Source organism: Myotis lucifugus, unplaced genomic scaffold (assembly GCF_000147115.1).
Source record: "Myotis lucifugus unplaced genomic scaffold, Myoluc2.0 scaffold_93, whole genome shotgun sequence".
NCBI lineage: Eukaryota > Metazoa > Chordata > Mammalia > Chiroptera > Vespertilionidae > Myotis > Myotis lucifugus.
The window spans coordinates 1,895,919-1,911,593 of NW_005871141.1; the positions used below are offsets into that span (position 1 = coordinate 1,895,919).

Consider the following 15,675-nt stretch of genomic DNA (forward strand, 5'->3'; position numbering starts at 1 on the left):
GGTTCAGAACCATGGAGAGCGGCACTCAGGGTTCAAACCTCGAACAGCCATGATCAATCTGATATTGACACGTCTTTGTTGGCCTGTTCTAAACCCTAGAGTTTAGAGCAATGCCTAACATATAAAAAGTAGTCAATAAATATTTGTTGAATGAAATGAAATGACATGCATTCTCCCTAGTGGAATCGATGTGTGGAGGACTATGAACATTTCTGTAGCTCTTGATACATGCCACCAAATTCTTTTCAGAAGTGGGACATTAATTTATACAGCCACCAAGTAAAACTTTGATTTTTCTCTTTATATCCTTCACTCATTTTCCTTGTTTATTAAAGTACTAGAGGCCCGGTGCATGAGATTTGTGCACTGCGGGAGGGAGGGGCCTCAGCCTGGCCTGCGCCCTCTCACAGTCCGGGACCTCTTGCTCCTTACCACCTACCTGCCTCAGAGGCAGGAGAGGCTCCCGCCATCACTGCTGCACTCACCAGCCATGAGCCAGGCTTCTGGCTGAGTGGCGCTCCCCCTGTGGGAGTGCACTGACCACCAGGGGGCAGCTCCTGCATTGAGCATCTGCCCCGTGGTGGTCAGTGTGCATCATAGCGACCGGTCGTTCGATTTGCATGTTAGGATTTTATTGTATAGGATATTTGACAAACAATATTATATTAGTTTCAAGCGTACAATGTAGTAGATCGACATTTATAATCCTTATGATGTGATCACCACAGTAATTCTAATAACCATCTGTCACCATACAGACTTATTATGATAATATTGACTATTTTCCCAATGCTGTGCATTACATCCATATGACTTATTTTTCATAACTGGTGGTTTGTACCTCTTAGTCTCCTTCATTTTTTTTTTACCAATTCCCCCACCTCCCCCACCTCCCTGCCCTCTGGCAACCTTCAGTTTGTTCTCTGTATCTATGAGTCTGTTTTTGTTTTGTTTGATTTGTTTATTTTTATTGCTCATTTAAGTGAAATAATATGGCATTTATCCTCTCTGACTTACTCATTTAGTATAATACCCATTTAATGATGTTAAGTCTTCTGATCCATGAACATGAGATGTCACTCCATGTGTTTAGGTCTTTTTAATTTTTTTTTCAAATTGTATATATATATATATATATATACACACACACACACACACACACACACACACACACACACATATATATTTAACTTGCATAGCTAGTTAGCTAAAAAAATAAAGTAAATAGCTTTCGGGTACTGATTAGCAGCTATAACTATTCCTGTTATTTTTATGTAGCTAAAATAATTTTTAATGTATTAGAATTAAAAATATTTATAAAGAAGTACTCATTAGTCCTGGCCGGTGTGGCTCAGTGGGTTGATGGTCGTCCTATGCACCAGGTCACCAGTTCGATTCCTGGTGAGGGCACATATCTGGGTTGTGGGTTCAATCCCTGGTCAGGGTGCATATGGGACCCAAGCAATCAATGTTTCTTTTTCTCTCTCTCCCTCTCCCCCTTCTAAAAAAAAAAGGAAGTACTCATTAAAACAATACTTGTTGCTCTAAGTAATTTCTTAAATCAGAAGAAACTGATTTAGTTAATATATAAAATTTAGTTAATATATAAACTGAGAAAAGTATAATGAAAAGTGCTTGAGACTGGAAGTCAGGAAATTGGGAAGTTTTTACTAGTTGTGTGCCTAAGTAGGCTTATAACCTTTGGAAAAATTATTTTACCTCTTTAGGACTGTTTTCTCACATACAAAATAATATTGTAACTTTTCCTAAATAGGAAATCAAGGGGCTATGATAGTAATCAATATGGCATGCAACTGTATTTATTTATTTTTAAAATATATTTTTATTGATTTTAGAGAAGGGAAAGGGATATAGAGATAGAAACATCAATGATGAGAGAGAATCATTGATTGGCTGCCTCCTGCACACCCCACACTGGGGATTGAGCCCACAACTGGGCATGTGCCCTGACTGGGAATCGAACCCTGACCTGGTTCATAGGTTGACACTCAACCACTGAGCCAAGCTGGCCAAGCCTGTATTTTTTTTTAGATCAAATCTTGAGAAATAAAATATTTATAAACTGTTTGCGGTTGAGATGTTCAATATTTCCATGCACCCTCCCCCCATCTTAGAAGTATGAGTGAAAATATATATTTTTACTTGCTGCAGATTAAATTAGAGGAAGCTATATATGGAGGTTAAATACCTATAAGTATAAAATAAAATTATGGGCTTTAGAATGCAAAATTATGGTTATGATTCATTCTTAATATAATTGAGAAATAGATGCCATATTTTGTAATCAGAATATTAATGTTAATAAGTTGTCTTAAAACATCCAGTACAGTAAATAAAATAAAGTATGGGACAATATGCAGATTATATACTTAAACCTTTCTTTTTTTTAATGTTTTAAAGTTAGCATAACAAAACATTTTCCAGCTTAACACACTTTAACGTGCAACTTTTCTGGGCACCCCCCGACCTCCCATTCTCTGAGTAGGTGTCTCCTTTGAAGAAATGTATTCAGTAATTAGAATTGTTTTTATTGCGTTTTAAAGCCAGTACTCAATAGCACCATCTACTGTTAACATAGTGAAATTTAATAATAGTGGAAAGAATGTTATATTCTCAGATCTTCACATTGAAACAAACACAAGAAATGTTCAAACCCCAAATTTCTAAGCTTACAGATAAAGAAAGTGAGGCTCAGAAAAGATAAGTAACTTGTCAAAAGTCACATATAATACTATTGCAAACTAAAATTTCTCTAGGTCAGTGGTTCTCAAACTTCTGGCCCTTTAAATACAGTTCCTCATGTTGTGACCCAACCATGAAATTATTTTTGTTGCTACTTCATAACTGTAATGTTGCTACTGTTATGAATCGTCATGTAAATATCTGATATGCAGGATGGTCTTAGGCGACCCCTGTGAAAGGGTCGTTCGACCGCCAAAGGGGTCGCGACCCACAGGTTGAGAACCGCTGCTCTAGGTGCTTTCAAAGCAAGGAAACATGGAAAAGCAATTTATCGTACTGATCAAGTCTCCAGGGTTAAAAACCAAGCTGGCTGTTTATGGCTCCCGTGCTGACTATCTTTCGGCAAGTTATCAACGGCTTTGTGCTACCGTTTCTACATCTGAAAGCTGGTGACAAATCCTTTTCAGGGTTTACGTGAGAAACAGAAGTAGGAGACAATGTATATAATGTACCATGCTTGATATATGTATATCAGTAATGATGACATTTATTTTTATTCACAAGCGGTAGAACTGCTTTTAAATCCAGATGCTTCTGGTTTCAATGTCTGTGTTGTTTAAAACTGACCACACCAGCCAACAGTCTTATTATATGTACAAAATAAAACAAATCATGAACATTTGCTAACACAGCATGTAAGCCCATTGACATTCTATAGGATTCTTTGATTTTGGTGAAGAAGAAAGCTGAGCCTCACCTTCAGTACATGGAAGACAGATCCTTAATTTCTTGTCTTATTTAGTCCAGCAAGCTTCCTTTCTTTCAGTCATAGAATCTGCCCTCTTGGCCTTGAGGGTGTGTTCATTGCCAAGGCCTGGCCAATCATAGCACCGAATTTGTCCTGGACACAGAGAATGGTCCAGAGGACATGGGATGCAAAAAGAGCCAGTGTCTGGAGGAGTCAGAGACCCGAGAGCAGTGTGGTATCTTTGGCCCCACGCAAATACCTTCCGCAGGGTACCTCCTTCTTAATACAGTGTGCTGGGGACCCTGGACTGTTAGCCCATATTCATTTTCCTCCTCTTCATTAGCCACTCGGAACCCATGTCTTCCGGTCTCCTTTGGAGATAGGTGTGACCAATAGGCTCACTGGAACCAATGGGATGCGAGGGAAATTGTTGCATGCCCTTTCTACAGTTTGCTGTTACACCATCAGTCCATGTTTCCCAATGTGTCAGTGACTCAGCTCTGACCTTTAATGAGAGCAGCACCTGAGGAAATAGACACCTTGGATTAACTGGGAAATAAATGGATTTTTACAGTGAATCGCTCACTGAAAGCCCTGTGTGTGAATGTGCTGGGAGATGGTAAAGTCCAAGCAGAAGACCACTTAAGCTCAGCCATGAAAAAGGAATGAGGTACTGGTTCATATTACAACATGGAGGAGCCTTGAACACATGAAGGTTCAAACACAAAGTCACCTGTTGTATGATTCTACTTACATGACATGCACAGAATAAGTAAATCTACAGACAGGAGATTAGTGACTGGGAATGGGTATCAGGTTTCTTTGGTGGTGATGAAAATGTTCCGGAATTAGACAGTAGTAATGGTTGTATAACTCTCTGACTATACTGAGAACCACTGGCCCTGGCCGGTTTGGCTCAGTGGATAGAGTGTCGGCCTGCGGACTGAAGGGTCCCAGGTTCGATTCCGGTCAAGGGCATGTACCTTGGTTGCGGGCATATCCCCAGTGGGGGGTGTGCAGGAGGCAGCTGATGGATGTTTCTAACTCTCTATCCCTCTCCCTTCCTCTCTGTGGAGAACCAATAAAATATATTTAAAAAACAAAACACTGGATTGTATACTATAAAGGGGTGAATTATATCTCAAGAAAATACATTTAAGCTAAATTGCCCTTAAAAATCCTTCTTTAAAAATGTAATACAGCCGAAACCGGTTTGGGTCAGTGGATAGAGCGTCGGCCTGCGGACTGAAGGGTCCCAGGTTTGATTCCGGTCAAGGGCATGTACCTGGGTTGTGGGCACATCCCCAGTGGGAGATGTGCAGGAGGCAGCTGATCGATGTTTCTCTCTCATCGATGTTTCTGACTCTCTGTCTCTCTCCCTTCCTCTCTGTAAAAAATCAATAAAATATATTTAAAAAAATGTAATACAGCTTGTTTTATCTTTAGTGTAAAAAATAAATTGCCTTTTTACTTTTTGAATTGAGTACCAGATAAAGTAGTATGCTTGCCTTTAGGAACCCTGTTTCCAAAAATATATGTCTTTTAACTTATTACATTCAATTGCATGAGATTCTTACATTATAAAATGCAAGGGAATGGCATCAGAGGTATTCAAAAGGGAACCTATGTACCCCCGGGGATGCAAGAAAAATTTCCAAGAGGTGCTCTGGCACGGATAGTTTTAAGAAAATTAATTTCCGTATCCTCAACGTGCAGGTATTACCTTTTCACAATTGATCTGTGGCTAAAGCTGCCAGGTCATTATGTCCTATAGTCCTTTCCTACCTCCCATTCCTCAGTTTACAGAAGGAAGTCATACATCTCACCTGTCCTACGTTCCTACCATCGCACAAACCTCACGGGATCAAACAACCCGACAATTTGCGTTACTGATATTGGGGAAACCTCCTTTATATCAAGGCACCATAGGCCGCCATAGAAAATGGCATTTCCCCTTGCCTTATACTTTTGGCACATAATTCAGAAGCAATGCAGACAACTGAGTAACGCTATGGTAAAATTCATCCCTTTCCCTTCTACCCATTCAGAGGAACAATCTGTAAAAATGGAAGCCAGGGATGGAAGCCGGTGCAGGACCTCACAGCCCCCGCAGCACCGCAGGCGCAGGGCGTTCCCCTCCACCCCGTTAACTGCAGGGCACCCAAGGGGCGCACATGGCTGTTCTCGGGTTCAGTTCGCATTCGTGGCTGCGTGTTTCCAAAAGGCAGGCTGTGTTCAAACGACGCGTGGCCTGATCACGCCGCTCCAGGGGACCCCCGCGCCCCGGGCTGGTGTGAGTGTGTAGGGGGCGTGGGGAGTGAGGGAGGGCGGGGCAGCACCCTCTCCAGGGAGCAGGTGCCCTCGCCGCTGCACCGGGAGCGCGGGAAGGGCCGGGCAGGGCGAGGCGAGCGAGCAGGACACCGTTTACCTAGTTTCCCAGAGAGCCTTTGGGGTCCCACAGAGGCCGGGGGCGTGGAAGGCGGGCGGCGCCTTTGCCACTCGGACAGCGTGGATCCTCCGCGCGGGCCCGCCCGGGGCCCCCCGCAGCTCGCCGGGCTCCGCCGAGACCCTGCGCGTGAAGCGGCTGTCACGCCGCCTATCGCCACGTCTGGCCCCGCCCACCACGCCCGTAGCCCCGCCTACTACGCCTGTAGCCCCGCCCCAACCCCGCCCAGCGGGAGGGGGCCAGCCGCCACACGACTTCCGGTGCTAGGGTCCAATCGGCTTCCGCTGCTCTCCACTTCCTTCTCCTCCGCTCTTTCCCCGCCCCCACTGCCTCCTTCTACGCCGTCACGTGAGGGGCGGGCGCGGGGGCCGTCGGGACTAGTTCTGCCGGTGGGTCAGGGTTCGGCCTCAACATGGCGGTTCTGGTCGGGCCGTGACCGAGGTTTCGCGGTCGGAAGGACTCCCCGGGGCTCGTCGGCGTGTCCGCCTCATGGGTGGGACGTGAGCCGCCGTGGCGAGCGCGGAGGAGCGGCGGTGACGGGGCGGGGTCGGCGGCGTGGGCCCCGGGCGCCGAGACGGCGGAGTCGGGTCCCCGGGTTGGTCTCGAGGCTTCCCTGCGGGGCCCCGCCCGGCCGGGCTAGGCCGGCGGGCGGCGGCCGTGAGCGATGGCCCAGTGCGTGCAGTCAGTGCAGGAGCTCATCCCGGACTCCTTCGTGCCCTGTGTCGCCGCGCTGTGCAGCGACGACGCCGAGCGGCTCACTCGCCTCAACCACCTGAGCTTCGCCGAGCTGCTGAAGCCCTTCACCCGCCTCACTTCCGAGGGTACGTGGTCCTCTCCCGGCCCCCGGAGCGTCGGTCGCGGGGCCGGGAGCGAGGCGGGGGCGGGGCGAGGGCGATGTTTACAGCCCGGAGGGCGGCGCGTGCTGGGCGGCCGGGCCGGGAGGGAGCCTGTCGGGGCCGCGCCGTCCTCCCCTCAGTCCCTCCGGGCGCTTCCTTCCCGCCTCGCACCTGCCGCCTGTCCGGTGGTTCCTGTCACAGAAACGGGAGCCGCCGCGGGGGCCGGGGGGCGCGGGAGCTGTCGGAGGCGAGGCAGGTCCGGAGCGGAGCCGCATCGCCGCCCGGCTGTCAGACTGCACGCGGGAGCTGGTTTTGAACAGCAGCGAGGTGCTTCTCTGTCTAAGATCCTGGTTTGGGTATTTACTTTTTTTCGTGAAACTTAAACTTTTCTATATCCTGATATTCCTGTATCATATTTTGCTTCTTCAGAAAATAAAAGTGTTATGGAAATAATAGAACTTGACACAGCCTCTGCCTAATGGACCAGGGAGGAAGAACAAATGGTTCATTGAGTCTAGATGGAGTCATCTAGATGTATAGGGAAGGGAAAGTCCTAAAATTTGGTGTTTCAGATAGAAATTAAATCATTAGTAGAAATGTGACTTTTATTGAGGAGGTACCTGATTTTTTTACACCTTTAGACTGCAGTGGTTCTCAACCTTCTGGCCCTTTAAATACAGTCCCTCATGTTGTGACCCAACCATAAAATTATTTTCGTTGCTACTCCATAACTGTAATGTTGCTACTGTGATGAATCGTCATGTAAATATCTGATATGCAGGATGGTCTTAGGCGACCCCTGTGAAAGGGTCGTTCGACCGCCAAAGGGGTCGCGACCCACAGGTTGAGAACCGCTGCAGTTTAGTCTTTATTAGGGGGAAAAAGTAGGTGTAACAAACCCCCAGGTATGATTATCCAGTGCCTTCATCTGTACTTTGCAAACGGGACATAGGAAAGTCTGGCTTCATTCAGTGCGGCTGTGCACGTGGACGACAGCGATGATGGGGATGTGGTTGTGGGGACCTGTGCACGGAGACGAGCCGCGCCATAACCGCGTGCCCGCGAGCAGTGCCTGTAGGTTCCCCTTTCGTTAGTATTTGAAGGGGAGGGAGGGGTCCGCACAGCCTTGGGGAGCCCTCGGTTTCCTTTGGCCTGCGCCATGGCCAGCTCCTCCAGGGCTGCCCTGAGTCCACAAGAACAGCCAAGCGCCCTACATTCTTCAGGGCTGTGAGAGGCGTGTGTGCGCCTTCCTGCTTGGTGAATAAGTAATCATGCTAGTACCCGATACCTGTTTTCCGAAGCTTTCCTCCTCTAGTCCTTACGGAGTTCCATGGGGTAGATAGTGGTGTCCTCATTGGCAGAGAGCTGACGTGCCCAGTCTTACATGTGGGAGAGATTTAAACAGGCCCTGTGACTCCAGACAGGTACTAATCAGGTCATCTTACCTCTGGCATATTTAGAATTACTTACTCACACTGGGCAGCAGCGCTGTCCAGCAGAAATATAATGTGAGTCACGTATATAATTTAAAATCATTTAGTGTTCCCGTGATAAAAAAAAGCGAAAAGAGGCAGGTGACATTAGTTTTAATGACTGATATGCATCTTATTTAACCCAGTATTTCCAAAATGTTATTTCAATATATAATCAGTATTGAACAATCATTTAAAAAAAATCCTCACTTGAGGATATGGTGTTTTGTGCCTTTTTTTTTTTTTTGGAGGAAATGTTTTTATTCATTTGAGAGAGAGGAAGGGAGAGGGAGAGAAAAAGAAAAACATCAATTGGTTGCTTCTGGCAGGTGCCCAGACCTGGGATGGAACCCACAACCTGGGTATGTGCCCTGATTGGGAATTGATCTGGTCACCTTTTGGTGTATGAGGACTCCACTGCAACCAGTTGAGCCACGCGGGTGAGGGTTAAAAAGATCTTAATGAGGGGGCTGGGTGGAGTGGGGCAGAGGAGGGGAAAATGGTGGACATCTGTGATACTGTCAACAATAAATAAAAGCAACCAATGAATGCATAAAAATACTGATTTAATTTTTATCTGAAAAACCAAATTTTAGGACTTTGCCTTCTCTATAAATCTAGATGACCCCATCTAGATTAAATTAAAAACTTGTTCTTATTCCCTGGCCCATTAGGCAAAGGCTGTTTCAAGTTTTATTATTTCCATAATACCTTTTTCTTAGATATATACTATTTTTTATTTCCCAAATTTATTTGAACATGGGATCAATTTTTCAGAAACAAGCTCTTAACTTTCTTGAGGAAGCAGTATTCCATAGAGCAGCATATACTGGGAAATATTACTTCATAGTAAAGTATTCAAGATATGATCTGGTAACCTACAAAATTAAGAAAATGGTAGATTTGAATTTCATTTTTTTAACTTTAATGGAATTTTATTGACTTTTTTTTATTTCTCTTCCATCCTCATTTATCCTTCCTATATCCTCTTACACACCCCTTCCCCCTTTTCCGGAAATCACCACACTGTTGAATTTCATTTTGAAACTGAGATGTTATATGATATACTAGTGATCCGGTGCATGGATTCGTGCACATTGAAAGGAAATTAATTAGAAGGTAGCCGGCAGGGCGTGACTGGGCGAGATGGGCCGGACAGGGTCTGGAGCCAACCGCCAATCTCCTGCAGTCTGGAAAGTGAGTGGGGTCCCCCTGGCAGGTGGGGCCCCTCTGCTTGGCCTGCGGGGATTCGGCTGAAATCAGCTCTCTGACATTCCCCGAGGGGTCCTGGAGTGCGAGAGGGCACTCTGCAAAGTTCTGCTGCTGCCAGGTCACCGCAGCTCGGCTGCTCCTGCGTTGAGCGTCTGACCCCTGGTGGTCAGTGCGCATCATAGGTACTGGACAGTTGGACGGTTGCTTAGCCTTTTATATATATATATATATATATATATATATATATATATATATATATAGATAAGTCTCCTTTTGTGCAGTTATAATCTTTTTTTTTAATATATATTTTATTGATTTTTTACAGAGAGGAAGGGAGAGGGATAGAGAGATAGAAACATCGATGAGAGAGAAACATCGATTCAGCTGCCTCCTGCACTGGGCATGTGCCTGCAACCAAGGTACATACCCTTGGCCAGAATCGAACCTGGGACCCTTTAGTCCTCAGGCCGACGCTCTATCCACTGAGCCAAACCCGTTAGGGCAGTGCAGTTATAATCTTAACGAAGCCTTAATATAATTTAGTTCTGAAGCTTTTGAATTTAAGAGCATTTCTCTTAATTATAATTAGCTCTTATATTGTGATATTCCTGTTTCTATTATCATGTAACAAATGACCCCCAAACTTAGTGCCTTAGAAACAAAAGCATTTATTGTTTCTCGGCAATCTGGGAGTGGCTTAGCTGGATGCTTTTGGCTCAGGGTCTCTCTTGAAGTGGAGCTGTCAGCAAGAGCTACAGTCATCTGGGGCTTGAGGATCCTCTTCCCAGCTCACTCATGGTTGCTGGCAAGTCTCACTTCCTCACTGATATTGGCCTGAGACTTCAGTTCTGTGCCACGTGGGCCTGTCCATAGGCTCCCTGAGTTGCCGTGGCATGGCAGTTAGCTTCATCCAGAGGGAGTGATCAGAGAGAGAACCAGGATAGAAACCGTACTCTTTATAACCTTATCTCAGAAGTGCTATACCATTGCTTTTGCTGTGTGCGGTTGGTCACACATAGCAACCCTAGGATGTGGGAGGTGACACAAGTGTGTGTAACAGGAAATGTCAGGATCATTGGGGGCCATTTCAGAGACTGGCTGCCACACCTGTTAACTCATTTCTGGATTTATTAGTAGGGTTACCTAACTGATAAACCCACTCTGAATATAGTGCAAAACTAGAGAGGTATATATATATATATACACACACACACACACACACACACACACACACACACATACATATATACACACACACACTCATATTTAATATATATATTTATTGATTTCAGAGAGGAAGGGAGAGAGAGATAAAAAACATCCATGATGAGAATCATTGATTGCTGCTTCCTGCATGCCCCCTACTGGGAATGTGTCTATATCGGAATTGAACTAGACCTCCTGATTCATACGTTCCACGCTCAACCACTGAGCCACACTGGCTGGGCTTGAGAGAGGTTTAATACACACATGGCTACTCACGTTATTCAACAATTATGAACTAACTTTAAGGAAAATACTTGTTTCTAAAAATGTCAGAAATGTACCATAGTATTTTCTTGTTTTTTGGTTTCTCTGTTTCATAGTTAGACTAGCTGGGAAGTTTAATTAGGGAGAGAGCTCTGTGTGTGTTTAAGTTAGAAAAAATAAACAGTTACAGAGGAATGCAGAGAATACAAGAGACATCCAGCTTCCCACTACCCAGAACCAACAAATATTGACCTTCTTATCATATTTACTTTGTGTCTTTTTCTTTCCTTTGAAAAGAAACCAAACATTAGAGATACCCTTGAAGTCACCTTTAAACCTTTCCTTGGTCTCATTTCCTTCCTTCATAGGCAACCATTATAATGGAATTTGCATGTATTTTATTTGTACTTTTGTACATATATTTATAGTACAAGTGCACATATTTATTCCATATAGTTTTTATAAACTTGTTGTTTTATTTTTTTTAATTGAAAGTTTAGAAATCAACAGAGGGTCACAGGAAATTTAGGAAGACAGTTTTTACAGATGTAACCTTATTTAAAATATAGGCAGGCCTGAAATTAAAAGTTTAGTATAAAGCATTTTCCATTGGGAATAAAAGTGTTATTTTATTTATTTATTTTTTAAATATATTTTATTGATTTTTTACAGAGAGGAAGGGAGAGGGACAGAGAGTCAAAAACATCGATGAGAGAGAAACACCAATCAGCTGCCTGCTGCACACCCCCACTGGGGATGTGCCTGCAACCAAGGCACATGCCCTTGACCGGAATCGAACCTGGGACCCTTGAGTCCGCAGGCCGATGCTCTATCCACCGAGCCAAACCGGTTATGGCAAAGTGTTATTTTTTATGGGTAGGTATCCAAAGCCAGTTTTCCAGAGTTGCCTCTTATTTGTATACAGTGATTCATGATGTTCTTATAATAGTGTGTTATACCTGCTGCCTGCATCACCTCTTGAACACTTCACTACATGATTATGTATGTGCCAGGCATGGGGCTCAGTGCTTTACATTTACTATCTCATCCAACAATATCCCACGTACATCTTTAAAACCCTGTGAAGTAGGTTTTAGTCACGTTACAGGTGAGGAAATTGAAGAACAGAAAAGTTAAAAGTTATTTAGGGTAACCCGGTTAATAAGTGGTGGGTTGGGATTAAAATAAAGTCTGACTCCAGCCGTTGCTGATTTGGCTCAGTGGATAGAGCGTCAGCCTCCGACTGAAGGGTCCCGGGTTTGATTTCGGCCAAGGACACATGCCGGGGTTACAGGCTCGATCCCCAGCAGGAGGTAGCAGATCAGTGATTCTCTCTCATCATTGATGTTTCTATCTCTCTCTCCCTCTCCCTTCCTCTCTGAAATCAATAAAAAGGTATTTTCTAAAGAAAAAAAAGTCTGACTTCAAAAATTGGACCTTAATATAATGGGCTGCTCTAATACTTCTCCGGAAACTGCTTGAATATATTTTATGAAAAGATATGCTCACATTTCCTACTGTGCTCTGTGGATACTGTCTTGGTATAATCTCCTAAGAACCTACATTTTGGCCTGACGCTCTGAGCCACTGGTTATAAATCCCATGGACTTGAGGCAAGACCTGTAACATGGTAGCGGCAAGAGCTATTGGGGATGGGAGAAGGGATTTGGGTGTTGATTTTTTAAAATACGCTTTATTTTTTAGAGCAATTTTAGGTTCACAGCAAAATTGAGCAGAAAGAATAGAGTTTCTGTGTACCTTCTGTTCCAGTACCTTCCCACTATCAACATCCCGGGATTTTTATGATAGTACAATAGTGGCTGAGAATGCAGGAAGCACACTCGGGGAAGTAGAGGAATCCCCAATGCACCATTTAGCCCCCCTTTCTTCCCCTTTACTATTTTCAGCGTTGATATCACAGACTTCACACTGCTCTGGACAGCCTTAGTGTGAGATGAGAATTAGCAACGTGGCATGTATGGTGGTTGGTCCCTGGCAACTCCAAACAGGAAGAAGGAAAATACATACTTACTGTAGGGACATGAGCAGTAGCATTGCGAGAGAAGGTTAGACTGTCTGGCTAGCCCTTTTGGTTATATGAGAATGTTGTAAGTCAGTTGTATTTATGGAAGACTGTTCCACTAGGAATTTCTGGTTTCTGATTTCATCATCTTTTTTGTTTGTAAAACATTAACCCAATTTTTTTTATTGTTGTTATAGTTGGGTTGTTATGAATTGTGTAGAATTACTTTCATGTTTTTTTTCCCCCTGAAGTTCATATGAGAGATCCTAATAATCAGCCTCACATAATAAAAAATTTGAAGATAGCAGTAAGCAACATCATCACCCAACCGCCTCAGCCTGGAGCCATTCGGAAGCTTTTGAGTGATGTTGTTTCTGGCAGTCAGCCTGCGGATGGACTAGTAGCTAATGTGATTACGGCCGGAGATTATGACCTCAACATCAGTGGTATGTAATAAGGTTTATTATTTTTAAAAGGAATTTTTCTTTTTTTAGAAACAGTAAATTCTGTAACTTGGAACTCATTTAACAAACGCTTACGTGCTTACTGAATGATAGATCTGGAATACAATGTTGAAAATAGCAGTTACTGCTTTTAAGGAAGTTGTAATCAAACTAGAGGCCCGATTCATGAAATTCATGCAAGAGTAGGCCTTCCTTCCCCTGGCTGCTGGCACCGGCTTCCCTCACAGCCCCGGCTTCATCCCGAAGGTCCTCCGGTCTAATTAGCATATTATGCTTTTATTATTATAGATAGATGAGTAGGCAGCCATTGAAACTGAATTACATGATTTTATTTTTTCATAATAAAATTGATTTATATTTCTACTTGTGAAGCTAATAGATGCTCCATGAGGGCATGGACTTTGGCTCTTTATTTTACTCCTAGCACCTAAAGTAATGCCTAGAACATGTATATAATAAATATTTCTTGAATGAAAGAAAAATAGTAGATGAAAAATGACATATTCTTTTGTGACATAAATAGTACTATAATTAAGTAGTACTATAATGTATGGATACATATTTAATATTTTCTGAGTGCTTTAGTGATAAATATTTTCTTGATAAGATTGGTGGGTGAGATGATATATTAATATGTAAAGTGAGTTAGCAGTATTTGATGTGACTCAATATGAAAAGGAGGGACATGGGATAGGTTTTTAGAGGGAAAAGATTAAAAGTACATCATTTAATCAAGATATTTCAGTAGCCTAATAAAATAATCTTTTTAGGTCAGTGCAATTTGTAATATAATATTTTAATTTATTTAAAATAATTGCATATCATATTTAAAGATTGTGGTAAACATACTAAGAACTTAAGTGGTTTGTTTTAGGTCACAAAGTTAGTTGGTTATACTTGTATAGATAGAAATATTTGTAAAATTATTTTGTTTAAATGTTCATAATTTTTCTTCTGTGTTAATTTTAATTACAGCAAGATACATTGATAATTTCAAGTTTAGACTATTTGGTTATCTTTCCATATCAAAAGATCGCCTTTCTGAAGTCTTCTCCTACTCCATGGGGAATGATGTCCTTCAGTGGGAGAGATAGTTGGGAGACAAAAAATCTAGATATTACAATGGTTTGTGGCTCTCCAAAGGACTGTGGTACATAGATACATAGTTTATCTGTGGTATTATTTAAAAGTATTTTTTTGGGGGGAAGAACCAGTTAGGAAAGAAAAAGGCTCATGGGGGAAATAATGAAATAAAAGTTGCAAAACACCATTCTTCTCCATTTTGGACTGATTGCTGTCCAAGGCCTGCTCCACAACTGTCATCTTTGGGATTTCCTTCCCTTCCCTTCTCTGTAGTCTCTCATTCATATATCTTTTTTGGCATATTTTCCGGGGTTGGTGAAGGACATCTCCAAGTACCTTCCTAAGAAACTGCTGAGAAGGTAATTTTTTTGAGAAATGAATGTCTGAAAAGTTTTTTTCTTTTATACTTGATTATTGATTGGTAATTTCACTATATATATTCTAATTTAGAAATAATTTCTCACAGAATTATTTCACTTCTTGTAACTTCTAGTATTGTAAAGAAACTGTATGCCATTATGATACCTCTCCCCCTATTCCCTTCAACTTTTAGAAGCTTTTAGAAGCTCTTCTGCTTATTTTGAAATTTCATGTTGGACCCGATTTAACTCCTTTTTCACTCATTGTATTGTGTACCCCCTTTTGATAATCTGGTCATGCATAATCTTTAATCCTGAGAAATTTCTTGTGTTTTTCTTTTTCTTTGTTAATTTCTTCGTTGTTGTTTTCTTTGCTCTTTCTAGAAGGACTACTGTTAGCTGGATGTAGGACTTCCTGAGTTACTCCTCTGATGTTTTCATCTTCTAATATTGTCAGTCTCCATCTCTTAGGTCTTTATGTTTTACTTTCTGGGGGTATCCTTGACTTTATTTTCTATCTTCTATTGAAATTTTAATATTCCCTTGCTCTTGATTTTTCTTTTATTTAAAAAAAACATTTTTATTGATTTCAGAGAGGAAGGTAGAGAGAGAGAGAAGCATCAATGATGAGAGAGAATCATTGATTGGCTGCCTCCTGCACGCTCTCCACTGGGGATTGAGCCCGCAACCTGGGCATGTGCCCTCTCCAGGAACCTGTGACCTCCTTGTTCATAGGTTGACACTCAAACACTGAGCCACTCGGCTGGGCTGATTTTTCTTTTTGTGGCATGTAGTTCTTGTTTCCTATTGTGGTAACTTAATTCTGAGAATATTAATAAATTGTTAAGTTTTCTTCTCT

General features: G+C 42.8%; 1 protein-coding gene and 1 long non-coding RNA gene across 10 annotated transcripts in view; one reads left to right on the forward strand and one right to left on the reverse strand.

Annotated features, from left to right (window-relative positions):
* Positions 1-3,234: 3,234 nt before the first annotated feature.
* On the reverse strand, positions 3,235-6,022 carry LOC106697682. Its single transcript, XR_001348850.2, has 2 exons — positions 5,880-6,022; positions 3,235-3,974 (listed from the first exon to the last, which is right to left on the reverse strand). It is a non-coding gene; the product is annotated as an uncharacterized LOC106697682 (long non-coding RNA).
* Positions 6,023-6,238: 216 nt separating this feature from the next.
* Positions 6,239-15,675, forward strand: part of TRAPPC8 (trafficking protein particle complex 8) — a 71,553-nt gene continuing 62,116 nt past the window's right edge. For 3 of the 9 annotated variants that reach the window (XM_023756411.1, XM_014458327.2, XM_023756414.1), the window contains exons 1-2: positions 6,246-6,718; positions 13,162-13,356. In XM_023756411.1, coding sequence (XP_023612179.1) covers positions 6,562-6,718; positions 13,162-13,356 — 352 coding nt within the window. In that variant the 5' untranslated portion in view covers positions 6,246-6,561. Of the gene's footprint in view, positions 6,719-13,161; positions 13,357-15,232; positions 15,288-15,675 lie in introns of those variants that run through there. The other 6 variants (XM_023756415.1, XM_023756412.1, XM_014458325.2 and 3 more) reach the window with 6 other exon arrangements.